General features: G+C 38.1%; 1 protein-coding gene across 3 annotated transcripts in view; it reads left to right on the top strand.

The window, feature by feature from the left end:
- fndc3a (fibronectin type III domain containing 3A) overlaps positions 1-15306 on the top strand; it is a 418327-nt gene that overhangs the window by 354380 nt on the left and 48641 nt on the right. For all 3 annotated transcript variants that reach the window (XM_028799242.2, XM_028799241.2, XM_051926327.1), the window contains 3 exons: positions 3517-3635; positions 9548-9653; positions 9761-9936. In XM_028799242.2, coding sequence (XP_028655075.1) covers positions 3517-3635; positions 9548-9653; positions 9761-9936 — 401 coding nt within the window. The remainder of the gene's footprint in view (positions 1-3516; positions 3636-9547; positions 9654-9760; positions 9937-15306) is intronic.

Genomic DNA, 15306 nt, shown 5'->3' with positions numbered 1-15306 from the left:
CCTCAGAAACTCATCTTCTGATTGGGTTGTGACTTTGGCTCTGCCAGGTCTCTTCCTATCAGAGTTTCTTCCAGTTTCCAATTGCCTTTGGATTGCTTAGGACACCACTGTTCCTACTGACACTTGGATTTTTATTTTGCAGTTTCTCTAAATGAAAGGCCTACACTTCCAAGGGTAATAAAAGTCTGTCTCATTTAATTTGTTAATTGCCTTTTTCTTGCCATCATCACTGGAATATTGTCCAAGTAGTACTTCAGATGGTGTAGTAACACAGTCTGTTGCAACTCTGCTTTAAGACAGACAGGGGGGTTTTTAAGTAATCATCGTTTACTTCAACTTGCAAGGCTTCATTTACTTTCATTGCTGCAGAACATCTGTAGGATGTAACCTATTAGTTGTTCGATGAAGAAGGCCCATTTGATATATTCTGATATTTCCTTTCTTTTGGTTTTTGTTAACCTAAACTTAAATTTAAACTGCTGTTAGTTTACATCTTACCATTTTACCATTTTAGGTTATTCAGTGCATTTCAACTGATTAAATTTGAAGAAAAACTAGAAAAACATTTGACTAGTCTTATATAATACTTTACCGTGGCTGTCCGTTTGCCTGTCCAGGATTTAAAATCACCTGTAGCTCGCAAACCATTTGACCTATTGACCTGAAATTTGGTACACATATACTGTGTGTCCTATACTGTCCACTTTCAGGGTGATGATTGACCTCCAAAGTTATTTCTCTTTTTAGTTTTATTGTAGAAGCAACTCTTGGCAGCGGCCAGCAGGGTAGCCGTGCGGCGCATGCATACGGGCGCCGTTCTCATCTATCCCACCTTCTCCATCACTTCCTCTACCTCTTCATATCTTAAATCATTCTTGGGGCAGATTGAAGACTTAAGTGAAAAATTAAGGAAAACGTACTAAGTAATTTCAACACAAACACTGACTTAATCAGCTTTAACGTGAAAAGATGGTGACGACAGAAGAAAAGAAGCGGGCCACTAGGGTGGAGAAAAGAAGAGCTGCTCAGGAAGCAGCAAGTGCATCAACCTCTGAGCAAACGAATGCTAAACGTACGGGGAAAGAGGATGAAAACTATGAATGCTCAAGTCAAGTGTATTCACTGCACTTTATCGTGCAGTACGCAGTTACTGGTACTAAATAAACAAAAATGTGATAACTCTATAATAAAATATTTAAAAAACGTAAAATGCACTAACTTTCAAATGGTGTAGTGGTTAAGGCTTTGAACTTTTAATCCTGAAGTTGTAGGTTTAACGCTACATAGCAGCCATACCACTTGCATTTCAGAACAGGTAACCCACCTGAAGCTAAGGATGTTCGGGCCTGGCCAGCACTTGGATAGAAGGCCAATTAGAAAAAAGCTTTGGCTGAAGAAAAACTGGAAAATTTTAGGTGTTCTAAAATTTTTGACCAGTAGTGTACTTAGCATTCAATCAGCAAGGAAAAATAAAATAATTTGAAAAAGAACTACTTGCTATGTGTAGTGTTTAGTTTTAACTAGGTGATTTCTTGCAGTGACCCCACAGATGACCTTGACAATTATCTTGTTAGTCCCAAAGAAAGACCTTCTAAAATCCAATAAAGGCATTTCATTTGTCATATTGAACAAGTTATTTAGAAGCATTCTGATTCTTTGTGTTTTTGTTAATGCTAGGGTATATTTCTAGAACATGTAGTACATTTCATTTGAATAAAAATCTGTCTAAAAGTGGCGAGTAATTTAGCCAGGACATCGGGATACACCCTACTCTTTGCGAAGGTTGCCCAGAGATCTTTTATGACCACAGAGAGTCAGGATCTCGATTTTACAGCACGATATCCCCGTCACTGCGCTGGGGCATTGGGATTTATATTTAGACCACAGGGTAAGCGCCCTTACTGACCTCACCAACACTTCTTCCAGCAGCAACACAACTTTTCATGCTTGGTCTCTCTTTAGGTACAGGCTAGGCTAGAATATGCTTAGCTTCAGGTGGATGACCTGTTTTGAAGTGCAGATGGTATGCACTGGAGAGCAGAGATAACAAAGTTCCTGACACCATAAGCTTCAGTGGTGACCAGTATTGAAAGAGCAAACAATATCAAAACATTCACTCGTGTTGCTTAATCCATATGTCAGATGTCCAGTCATATGCTCACAATATCCCAACCATATGAATATTTTTCAAAAATATTGTTAAATAAACCACTGCCGGGAAATACTTTTGTAAACGCCTATGGAGGACATTTAAACAGAATCGAGCTTTTGAATTGAATTTTTGGTTGGGGTAGTCCTTTACAATTTTTAACATCATTTGGGAAGAAAAAATGATTCATTGAAATATATTTCTACAAGCATATAGTATAAAATACTGCCTTGGAGACTAACATGTATATAAGGGTGCAACCATTCTGCTAATTATAAATCTGTGTTTAAGATTGTATGGATTTTTTTTCTTTGTTACTTATTCACTATAATTCTTGCCTAATCTTGTTTTTTGTTATCTTGTGTCTTTCTCTTTGACATTTTGTTAATGTGCTATGTAAATAAAGGTGGTTGTTGTTGTTGTTTTGGAAATATTTTTACACAAGGAATATAAAGCACTGAACCATGAAACATAGTCTAACCTCTTCCACAGTGAAATAAGATAAGCCTATGAGTCACTGCTTTATTAATCAATAGAAATGCTTTGCTGAAGGGCAAACATGAAAGAATTTACGTAAAGACAGTCAAGCGAAACAAATGAAGCAAAGTAGTAATACAGTACTGACATCAAAGGAGTGCTTAATTCTACCTGCAGATTATTAAAAGCATCAAATTCAAGGTTTTACTTATTCACTCCTTTTTCTAAAACTAATTCAATTAATGACTGTAACTGGAAGTGAAGGGGAGTCTCTGTGTTACCTGTGTGAGTCTGAAAGGGTTACCATTAATAAAGGGGAGTCAGGCGTTCCACTCACTGCAGGCCAGTCAGACAGGTTGCTGCAGCTTGGGCATAAGTAGCTGCTTGAAAATGGTAGCTTTGTTATTTTAAAAACGAAAACAAAACTGGTGTTTCATTTTTGCCAGGAATCACTTTTGGTGACACATTGTAAAGTTAGTTAACATGAAAGGTCACTGACACAAAAGGAAACATTTGTATATAGTCGTTTTGCTGACCTGTTGTCATTACAGAGTGAAGTAACTATTTGCACTAACTTTAGCACGTTTATTTAATACATAATGCATTGTATTATTATATAAGGTGCTCACATTTCCATTCATTTTTGGAAGTGAAGCATTTTTCTAAAACTACAGGACTAAGAAAAAGAAATGCTTCTTTTGGCAGTGTTTCCCAATTGATCAACCAGTGTTTTTCAATGAAATATTCTAGGTCCACGAAGCTGAGCTACTTAATGTAATGACAAATTGAGATGTGCCACTGCTGAGATAATATGTCTGCTGTTTGATTACAGTATTTTTAGCATCTGTTAAGACAATTTTTCCATCTTTTTTTTTTTTGCATCTTTTTAGGAAACATGTGGGAACTGATATACAGTGGATCTGCCACTGAGCATGTCTGTGAGCGACTGAAGCCCGGCTACATATACAAGTCTCGAGTTTATTGCCTTAGTGAAGGAGGACAGAGCCTGGTAATAGTTCTTGTATTTTTTTTTTAATTGCAATATAGAAACACCACTGTTTTCATTGGGAAGTCAGTGGCTTGTTTTGATTAAGAGTGCCATAGATGATTACTGTTTTACTTTTTTTTTTGCTGCAACTCATTTTAATAATTTTCACTGGTAGAAGACATCTAAACAAAATTCAAAAATGTCCATGCTTGTGTGCAGCACACACATCTTGTGTCTGCCTTCCCCTGCACTCATGACTTATACAATCTAAAACTGATTTTTACAAATAGAATGTAGAGTTGTTAAAAGTTGTACTGACAGTGTAAGCAGGTAACTACTTCAGAGGACGATGGGGCTGCAGGGAGATGTCCAGTTAGCCAGCTACTTTCCATAAGATAAGCAGAAGTTGTTTATTTCGTTGGATATCCACTTAAATAAATTGACATATACTATATACAGTGGTGTGAAAAACTATTTGCCCCCTTCCTGATTTCTTATTCTTTTGCATGTTTGTCACACAAAATGTTTCTGATCATCAAACACATTTAACCATTAGTCAAATATAACACAAGTAAACACAAAATGCAGTTTATAAATGGTGGTTTTTATTATTTAGGGAGAAAAAAAAATCCAAACCTACATGGCCCTGTGTGAAAAAGTAATTGCCCCCTGAACCTAATAACTGGTTGGGCCACCCTTAGCAGCAATAACTGCAATCAAGCGTTTGCGATAACTTGCAATGAGTCTTTTACAGCGCTCTGGAGGAATTTTGGCCCACTCATCTTTGCAAAATTGTTGTAATTCAGCTTTATTTGAGGGTTTTCTAGCATGAACCGCCTTTTTAAGGTCATGCCATAGCATCTCAATTGGATTCAGGTCAGGACTTTGACTAGGACACTCCAAAGTCTTCATTTTGTTTTTCTTCAGCCATTCAGAGGTGGATTTGCTGGTGTGTTTTGGGTCATTGTCCTGTTGCAGCACCCAAGATCGCTTCAGCTTGAGTTGACGAACAGATGGCCGGACATTCTCCTTCAGGATTTTTTGGTAGACAGTAGAATTCATGGTTCCATCTATCACAGCAAGCCTTCCAGGTCCTGAAGCAGCAAAACAACCCCAGACCATCACACTACCACCACCATATTTTACTGTTGGTATGATGTTCTTTTTCTGAAATGCTGTGTTCCTTTTACGCCAGATGTAACGGGACATTTGCCTTCCAAAAAGTTCAACTTTTGTCTCATCAGTCCACAAGGTATTTTCCCAAAAGTCTTGGCAATCATTGAGATGTTTCTTAGCAAAATTGAGACGAGCCCTAATGTTCTTTTTGCTTAACAGTGGTTTGCGTCTTGGAAATCTGCCATGCAGGCCGTTTTTGCCCAGTCTCTTTCTTATGGTGGAGTCGTGAACACTGACCTTAATTGAGGCAAGTGAGGCCTGCAGTTCTTTAGACGTTGTCCTGGGGTCTTTTGTGACCTCTCGGATGAGTCGTCTCTGCGCTCTTGGGGTAATTTTGGTCGGCTGGCCACTCCTGGGAAGGTTCACCACTGTTCCATGTTTTTGCCATTTGTGGATAATGGCTCTCACTGTGGTTCGCTGGAGTCCCAAAGCTTTAGAAATGGCTTTATAACCTTTACCAGACTGATAGATCTCAATTACTTCTGTTCTCATTTGTTCCTGAATTTCTTTGGATCTTGGCATGATGTCTAGCTTTTGAGGTGCTTTTGGTCTACTTCTCTGTGTCAGGCAGCTCCTATTTAAGTGATTTCTTGATTGAAACAGGTGTGGCAGTAATCAGGCCTGGGGGTGGCTACGGAAATTGAACTCAGGTGTGATACACCACAGTTAGGTTATTTTTTAACAAGGGGGCAATTACTTTTTCACACAGGGCCATGTAGGTTTGGATTTTTTTTCTCCCTAAATAATAAACACCATCATTTAAAAACTGCATTTTGTGTTTACTTGTGTTATATTTGACTAATGGTTAAATGTGTTTGATGATCAGAAACATTTTGTGTGACAAACATGCAAAAGAATAAGAAATCAGGAAGGGGGCAAATAGTTTTTCACACCACTGTATACCATATATACTCGTGCATAAGTCAGGTCTTGAAACCTGAAAAATCGAAAATAAAATCAGACCCAGACTTATACACCTATTCAAAAATACAACACTTAAATTTAAAAAATACGACACTTAAAATTTTTTTTTTTGCTTCCTCCAGTCTCTCACCAGTTTCTCAGACGCATCAAATTTTGTTGCAGCAGCACAGTTACCAATTTCTTTTGCCGCTTCAATGACATTTAATTTAAAACCAGCTTCTTTTTTTCTCTGATCGAACGCTCCATCGTAGATAAGGGATGCTCTTACGATAAAGGTGTATGAGGGTGTGAGATGCAAAAAACACAAAACAGTGCAAACATTGCTTCGGAATAGTTCGGGTTTTACCGTGTGGTCATGTAGATAAAATATATAGTAAAAAAAAAAAAGGCAGTGTGCTCCGTGGTTACTCTCTCAGGTGGGCATTAGCATATCACAATCTCTTGGACCAAACAGCGTAAGTTTTATGCATTCGACTTATACGACCGACATTATAAAATACCGGAAATTATACGGTAAAATCAACCCCAGACTTCTCCACAGGAGAACTTAAACACTAGTATATACGGTGTGTGTGTATGTTTATATTTATCTATTTATTTTATTTCCTCTAGTTCCCTTCCCACAAAAGTTTAGCGCTTTACTTCTGTGTATCATGCTTTCATTTTTATTTTTAGTGCATTTTGTTCAGCCATTTCTCTAACTGCTATACAAACTAACAAACCTGCCTCAAACCCTCAAAAAGTAACTTACCTATGCATCCTCAACAGTTTATGCTATATGGCACAATGCCATGGCCTTCAAAGTCTGCACATCCTTACTGAAGATTTAGCTGTGCTTAATAGAAGAGATTAAATCAAGACAAGCCATGTCAAACTTTCATTACCATTAATAGGATCTTTTGAGGAATAGTATTTCAATGAAAAACGGATTAATAATCTTTTAAAAAAATCTATTTAAAAATAAGTACTCTGTGTGTTCATTCTGTTTAAGGGATGTTATAAACACATTAAAGAGTCAAATTCCAAGTCATATACAAATAGTATGCCTGCACCTGACATAATTTGAAGGGTTCTGATTAGCTCTTCATAAATTCACCAGTTCTTGTTGGCTTTCTTTCAGGGTTGCTGGGTTGCATAATGCATAACTAACCGCAAACAGACCTGTGTGATCAGGAATGGCAGACACAAGAATTTCAAAATCCTTGCATATAACCTAGCACACTATTCTTAAGAAGATGTGGTGCCCTAAGGACAGTGTAAAGTTCAGCTCAAGTTATGTATATTTTTCAACCCAGCAAGCAGAAAGGCCATCAGAAAGACTACTAATAGACCAAAGATGCAGCTTCCACTCCCTGCATATATAGCCCTCCATAATGTTTGGAACAAAGACACATTTCTCCTTGGTTTACCCCTCTGCTCCAAAGGTTTAAAATTACAAATCAAACAATTCAGTTGGGATTAAGTGGTCATTGCAGACTTTCATTTAAAGGTATTTGCATATATTTTGGTCACAGCATGTCGAAATTACAGCACTTTTTCTACACAGTGCCCCCATTTCAGGGCACAATAATGTTTGTGGCATAGCACAATCGTCGGTATACTAAATCCATCATATTTAGAACATGTCCCTTGCATTCAATGACTGCTTCAAGTCTGTCATTCATAAACATCACCAGGTGTTGAGGATCGTCTCTGGTGATGCTCTGCCAAGCCTCTAATGCAGCCATCTTCAGCTCCTGCTTGTTTTGGGGCTAGTCTCCTTAAGTTTTCTCTTCAGTATATGGAAGGCCTGCTCAATTGGATTTAAATCGGGTGACTGGCTTGGCCATTAAAGAATTTTCCATTTCTTAGCTTTGACAGACTCCTGACATTCCTTATAGCAGTATGTGTTTGGATTTGGATGAAGCTCCATTCAGTGAGTTTGGAAGAATTCACTGGTACTTGAGCAGATAGATGTTTCTGTACACCTTAGAATTCATTGTGCAGCTACTGTCAGCAGTTTCCACAGTGAAGGGAAGTGTGCCAGTACTTCTGGCAGCCATACACGCCGAAGCCATAACAATTCCCCCCATGTTTAACAGATGAGGTGGTCTGCTTTGATCTTGGTCAGTTGCTTTTCACCTCCACACTTTGTTTTTGTCATCACACTGATTCAGATTCACCTTTGTCTCGTTTGTCCACAAGACATTTTTCCAGAATTCTGTAGGCTCTTTTAAATCCTTTTTCACAAACTGTAATCTGGACATGCTGTTTTTGTGGCTAAGTAGTGATTTGCATCTTGCAGTGTGGCCTCTGAATTTTTGTTCATGAAGTGTTCTGCTGATAGTCATCTCTGACACACACATCGGCCCCCTGTAGACTGTTTCTGATTTGTCAGACAGGCGTTTGGGGCTTTGTCTTGACCATAGTGAGAATTCTTCTGTCATCAGCAATGGAAGTCTTCCTTGGCCTACCAGACCCTTTGTGCTTACTGAGCTCACCAGTTCCTTCTTTCTTCTTAATGATACTCCAGACAGTTGATTTATGTCATCTTAAGGTTTACCTCTGTCTTTAATGGATTTTTTCTTGGTTTCCCGTCTCATGCTGGTTTCTTTGACTTTCATTGGCATCTGTAGACTGCAAAGTGTAGAAGCAAGCTGAGGTATCTTATGAAGCAATGAAACAACCCTGAGTAACCACAAACACTCCCAAACATTAGGATGGCCTGAAATGGGAGGACCATGTGTAAAAAGTGTTGTCATTTCTACATGGTGTGACCAAAACGTATGCAAATACCCTTTAATGATAGTATGCAATGTGCACTTTAATCATGTATGATTTGTAATTTTAAACTGTGGAGCAAAGGGGTGAATCAAGGAAAAATGTACCTGTGGCCCAACTGTTATGCAGGGCATTGAATTTAAAACAATTTTGCATGTTCTCCTCAACACTGACCACTTGAGGTAGAACTGCAATGCAAAATGTCCATGATTTCACCAATCATTAAAAAAGATATGTGTGAGAGAAAACCAACCCTGCTTCTTACCCTAGTAGCAGATTACACACTTTTAAGTATGGTGGTGTCAGCATCATGCTGTAGGGTTTATTATCATTCAGATATGATATAATTGTTTTTTAGTTTTGGCCTTTTGGTAATTCTGTTCACATCAGATACTGCAAAGAATGTCCAACAACATTGAAACACTGTTTTAAGCCCTATTTGGATGGGATTACTTTTACAATTTGACATGAGAGTGAAGTAATCTTAGTCCATTTCAAATCACTGATTTCAGAAACCGTTTACGAACTGTACATTCTCGTCTCAGTCAAGAATACAAAGCCCTTTTACCTTATATTAAGACTATAAAAATTACCATTATTAAACTAATACTCTGCAATCGACATGTCAGTAAAATTTCATCATTTGAGCAATTCGGAGGGGACTAAAATTACCAAGGTCCTCTGGTAATAATAAATTTACTCCAACTCCTGAAGTAAGACTAGTCCTGTCCAAATTAGACTTAAAAATCGCACGGGTCCTCCGGTAATAATTACTTTACACTGCCTGTTGGTGTAAAACTAATCCTGTCTAAATAGAGCTTTACTTAAACTTTTTAATAGCATTGATGTTCAAACGTTCAAAAAATGGCCATTTCAGATACAGATATGTGGAAAATGAAATATATTTGAAGGTGCATTAGCAAAGAATAGAACTGTATAACAGTACATATTAGTACTATAGCTTCGAGTACCACATTACATTTTTAACAACTTTGTATCTAAGTTACAGTAATATTTGACATTCAGTAACTTGAAAGATGTTTAACAAACTCTTACTAATCTTGTATTTAAAGCTTTCAGAAACATTAGTTATTCAGACAGCTGTGCTTCCTCCTGGATCACCTCAGCCTCCTAGGCTTATGGGTAAGCCTAAGGCAAGAGAACTGCAGCTACGCTGGGGTAAGAACAGTATACAGTCATATACAACATGGAGCTATTATGATATTAATGACTTTATAATAATCTTAAACATGCCATTATTTCCTTGGTCTGTTTTTCTTATATAGGTGCTCCTCAGGTTGATGGCGGCGCTGTTGCCACCAGCTATGGTCTTGAATTTTCCCCAGCTCAGACAGAAGAGTTTCGTGAAGTTTATCTGGGATCTGAACTGGAATGTACAGTATCCAATCTCCTACCTGGGAAAACATACGTGTTCAGACTGCGGGCAGCCAATAAAGCTGGAGTAAGAAATCAAAGTTATTTTTCCACTTATTATATTAAATTGAGGGTTAACATAAACATGGTGTAATCCTATCTATCACTGTGGATGTCTAATGGGGGTTTGTAAACATATATGAACACGGCAAGGAGCTCAAGCAAGAGTAAAGCTTTTCGATCATCAAGAAGGTAACAATCAAGAGTGTGCAGTCAGGCCAGTGAAAAAATGGAAGGAGGACATTTATTGAAAATTACATATGAGCAGCCATAGCAGAATTAGACCTTAAAGCAGTGTTTCTCAACCCCGGATTGATCACGAGTCATTGTCTTTTGGTTACAAGCTTGTAAAATAAATAAACCTGCAAATCAGGCAGTTCAACATCTAACTTGCTTACACTATAAACCACACACACACCCTTTACCCACTTTATGTGTATGATGCTCTTTTAAATCATGCTCGTTTCTCAAAGAGGGACCCTTAGTCTCCAAACTTTGATATCCTGATTAGGTCATCAATGAACATAAATCAGTAAAACTGGCTGGGTCCAGAGGCTGTAAAGGGTGAGACCCACTATAATAAATTATATGTTTGTTATATTTCAGTTTGATGTTATTTTTTTGTAGTTGTTGTGTATATGTCCTAACAAGTGTGCCTTTCATTTTAAGACACAATCATGCTCAGATCCACACTTGCTCATGTTGATACAGTCCGGAGTCGTCATCCAAACTAACTTCAAAGAATCATAAATGTTTAATTGAAACTGTACTGTCTAATATAGACAATTAGTCACACTTTTACTCAAGGTAACGTCTTTTTCACATCATAACATTTAAGTGTAAATTAACAGTGCTCAAGAAAACCATTAAAAATAACAAGACAAAAAGGTGCCACAGATTTGCTCTTTCATACATTGAAAGCAAAGGTGTTTATTACAGTCTGGTTTGGCTGTCTCTCTTGAACACAGGATCATCAACAGATAACTTGGGCAATGCAAACTTCTTTAAATCAATAAATCGTAAAATATAAACAAGTGCTCAAATGGAGGATAAAACGTCTCAATAAGTAAACTAAACTCCCTGAATACTACCATGTAAACATTGGGTTCAATTTCTTTTCTATACCACCTTGGCAGCCCAGCATGTCTTCCTTCTTCCATCCTTCCTGCTCACCCATTGGGTCTTGCGGCTTGGCTGGAAATGCCAGCAGCTGTGGCTTTTCTGTCCAGCTCTTGACCTGTCTGCCTCCTTGGCCTCTGCCAGGATGATCAGGGCCTGACCTCTGTCATACTCGCACCCTTTTCCGGCATCTGTGAGATCCCTGGGAGGGCACATCACAATCATCCCCACTCCTCCAAACTTTCACTGTCTGACGAACCACCCTGGAGCGCTGTTCCCTCTTGGGACCTCTGACCAGCTGGCTCACATACCCAATTCTACATTGCTTGTTGTTCAGTTTTTCTATCCTCTCTGTCCCTCATGCATGCTCTGCTTTATACCTCTATGGGTGTGGTGTCCTAATTAAGACCCACACACTTGCACCCTAATCTGCCCATTAAACATCCCTGGGCCACACTTACACCCATGGAGCCTAAAGGTATTTCTTAAAAAAAGCACCACCACAGACTTCCATCTTCCCCCAATCTCAAACTCAGCTCTGGTGGAGTTGTAGTTACATTATGCATGGTGTAAATCCATTTGGTTTCTTAATCAGTAGTCAGGGCTTATATTTATCAGGTATCTCAAAATTACTCCTAGAAAATGTAGTAAAAGTTGCACTGGGATACGGATTTGTCCTACCTCAGAGTGGCACATAAGACTGATTTCTAAAATGTCCTGCACCCACTTTCAACGAGGTGTGAGAGTTCACTTTTGAGAATGAATGACGTCACAATTTCAAGCCACCCGTGCTACAAGTTGAAAATCATGTTATTTTATAGTTTTCTGATACTAATACTAAAGCTAGACAACAAAAATATTAAGAATAAAATTCAGTGTGGTAGTTGCAGAAGAAGAAGGAAAACATAATAAGGTAGGATCTATATTACTAAACGATGGTTTAATATATGCGCGGACGCAGGATGCACCGAGGCACATGCGCCAGAGCGCCTCAGTGCCCCAGAGTCAAACCCAGCGGCTTCCCAGAGTCGGTAGGTGGCGCCCAAACAACACAACCTGTACGAGACCGCATAGATGCGCCCAAACAACACAACCTGGAAACTAAATTTGCTCTAATCCACTGTGCCAGCAGTCAGTGTGGCATATTTGAATCACATAACGGTAACTTCTACCTAACGACACAGCCACAGAAAAACAAAAGCAAGACCACATGGATAAAAAGAAACAAAAACGAGACCACATGGATGCGCCCAAACAAACAACCTGTAAACTAAACTTGCTGTAATCCACTGTGCCAGCAGTCAGTGTGGCATATTAATCACATAACGGTAATTCAGTATTAAAAGTAAGAGTTGTACCTAACGACATAGCCACAGAGAAACAAAAACGAGACCGCATGGATAAAAACAATAAACGGAGGCTCCTACAACGCGCTTCAGAAACACCAGAAGCAAAGAAGTCACGGCTCCAAAAAGAAACAGCTCAACTAACGGAAATACAAAAACGAGACCGCATGGATAAAAACAATAAACGGAGGCTCCTACAACACGCCTCTGAAAGAGCAGAAACAAAGGAGTCACGGCTCCAGAAAGAAATTAACTATTTTGGATTCACCATTTTATGAATGTTTTGTTTCCAATTAACTTCATTTAAACCTTTCCACTCCAATATTGTTTGTAGTTATAAGTGCAACTCAGACATTTTGGACTTAAATGATGTAACAATTAAAATTCAATTTTTGTTTTAATAAATTGATTAATTTTAGTACAAATATATATATATACAAATATATAAACTTTACCAGGACGCTCCCACCCTCCATCATTTGTCATTCCTCCAAATATCGGAGGGAATAGAAACTGATTGCCATTCTTGCATTTGCGATTCTTTAGAGAATCGGGGGTTTACTGGTATTGTGCTAAGCTGCATGGAATTGTGGCCACTTTGCAAAAACGTCACAAATAATACTGTAATGAACACTGAGATGGAAAGACCAAGACACGCTCACTTAATGAAAGTATAGCCTAATAACAGTTACATTTATTTAACAATGAATTCTTCTTAACAATGACAGCTTCCTTACTGTCCTGCTCAGGATAACATAGGTTTAGAAAACAGGTTGATTGATGATCCACAGCCATACTTTCAGGTGAATCACCTTCACGTTGTTATGGCCCCAGGAAACACCTTGCAAAGTAACAGTTGCGCAAACTAGCCACAGCTATTCTTGCACTGTTTCTGAAGTAACGTTCACTCTACTGTTGTCCCAATCATCTTCCACTGTGGTGGGCCGTGTCTCTGTCTGTGACCGCCTTTATCTTCTGTGAGGCTTTATTTATCCTTTGCCCTAGGAGTCTCCCAACTACCTTCGTGAACCTTTCTATTATTGTAAAATGTAACAGTAATGTTCCAGGGGTTTCAGGAATGCAGCACTCGATGTACCTGTGTGACCTTTCACTGTCAATCACCAATCTGGCCCTGCTTATCTTCAGGGTAATATGCAGTCAACTACAATTTGTACCCATGGCCACCTGATTGTTGATACTGTGTTACTGCTTGTGATTCAAATGCGTGTGTGCTCATCCACACTTGGGGCAGTGATCATTATGTGTGTGTCGATTTGCATGAATACAGCTTTCTTTAACATTACTTCAGGTTGTTGTGGGCAAGTGTATTAATCTGCATATTTTAAGGGCAATTAAAGTTTGCTGCAGAATTTGAGTGATGGTTAATTGTGACATACCAAAATCATTGCTATAGCAAAACTGCATTTTATATGTAACGTTACCAACACTTTAATTTCAACTGACGGCGCATGGCTTCTCTGTGTAAATGGAGCGATCACGTAATGTAGAAGATTATGAATATAATTCTATCTGTGTCAAATCCAAATCTTTATATGAGTTCATAGTAGTGCTGAGCGGTATGACCAAAATTCTGTATCAAGGTATTTTTCAAAATTATACCGGTTTCACGGTATTGGACGGTATTTTTTTCCCCATGCATGAGTGGATGTTAACCACTTTTCCACTGCAATTACTGTCTAAGAATAACCTATTCCACTGTCATGAGAATTATACATTGTACAAAAAAACATTTTAATGTGCACACAAGTATTAATACAGGTTTGCATGGCCCCATAAAGTGATAGTTTTCAAGGGGGTGGCACTAATGAAGAGAAGGAATCACATTGCAAGACAGATGCAGTCAAAATATAGAACCTTTTTATTGAACAATGTTTGCAAACAACTTAAAGTAAAATTTTGACAACATATTTTCAACCATCCAAAGAGGCATTTAGACTTAGTAAAATATCCAGAGGTGCTTGTCAAAAGTTGTGTTGCATTGAACATGTGTTAAAAAAGGAATAGTCAATATTTTTTGTAAACTAGCTACACTTTGTTAATGTTAACAATCTCTGTCCACTGACATGTTAAAGTGACTTTTTAAACAACTTTACCATTATTAACTGCATAATATTTAAACTAATAAATAATAACAATAAAATAAATAATAGTGCAACTTCCATTAATAATACTATTACTTCCAAGACTTCAAGCCCAGGTGCATTAGACAGTATTCACCAAATTAAAATAAAATAAAATAAAACAAGTGCAACTTGGTGATGACATCTTTACCAACTGAACCATCATTAAGGCAAACTGCATTAATATGGACCTTGCTTCAAGCTAAGCTATATACATAAATAATAAAACTGCAGCTTGCAGAGTATAATGCTATTTGTGTTATAGCCCTACGGAAGTGTATTAGGGCCACGGTGAAGAAAAAAAAAATACGGACACAGTGAAGAAAAAAAAAAAAAACTATGTCGAGATTAAAGTCGACATTTCCACTTTATTCTTGTAGTTTATTTGGTCATTAAAGTAGAATGTTATAAACTAAACTTCATCCTAAAATCAATGTTTAATTCACTAGATTTTCTCAAACCCCTTCATAAGTTATGTAGCACATTAAATGCTTTGTGTTAAGTGTTCCCTAACCCAGTTGTTAGTCGCTATGCGCTTCTTAAACTGACTTCCTGTTGCACTCAACGCACAGAATACATTCACTTCATGATATTCCTGCTCTCTGAAAATGTAGAATGCTAAGATAATTTTTCATGATGAAATGCATTAAAGCAGGTATTAAACATGCACGATAGTATGGCGGTAGTGCTGCTCCCTCGCAGTAAGAGGTCCCCAGGTGTATGTTCGGTGTAGAGAACTTTATGGCAGGTGTGACGAGGCTCCAAAAAACTGGATGTATGAACGGGTATTGC

Source organism: Erpetoichthys calabaricus, chromosome 4 (assembly GCF_900747795.2).
Source record: "Erpetoichthys calabaricus chromosome 4, fErpCal1.3, whole genome shotgun sequence".
Classification (NCBI taxonomy): Eukaryota; Metazoa; Chordata; class Cladistia; order Polypteriformes; family Polypteridae; genus Erpetoichthys; species Erpetoichthys calabaricus.
Note: the sequence above shows the minus strand (reverse complement) of the source record. Positions and strands in the feature narration are given on the sequence as shown.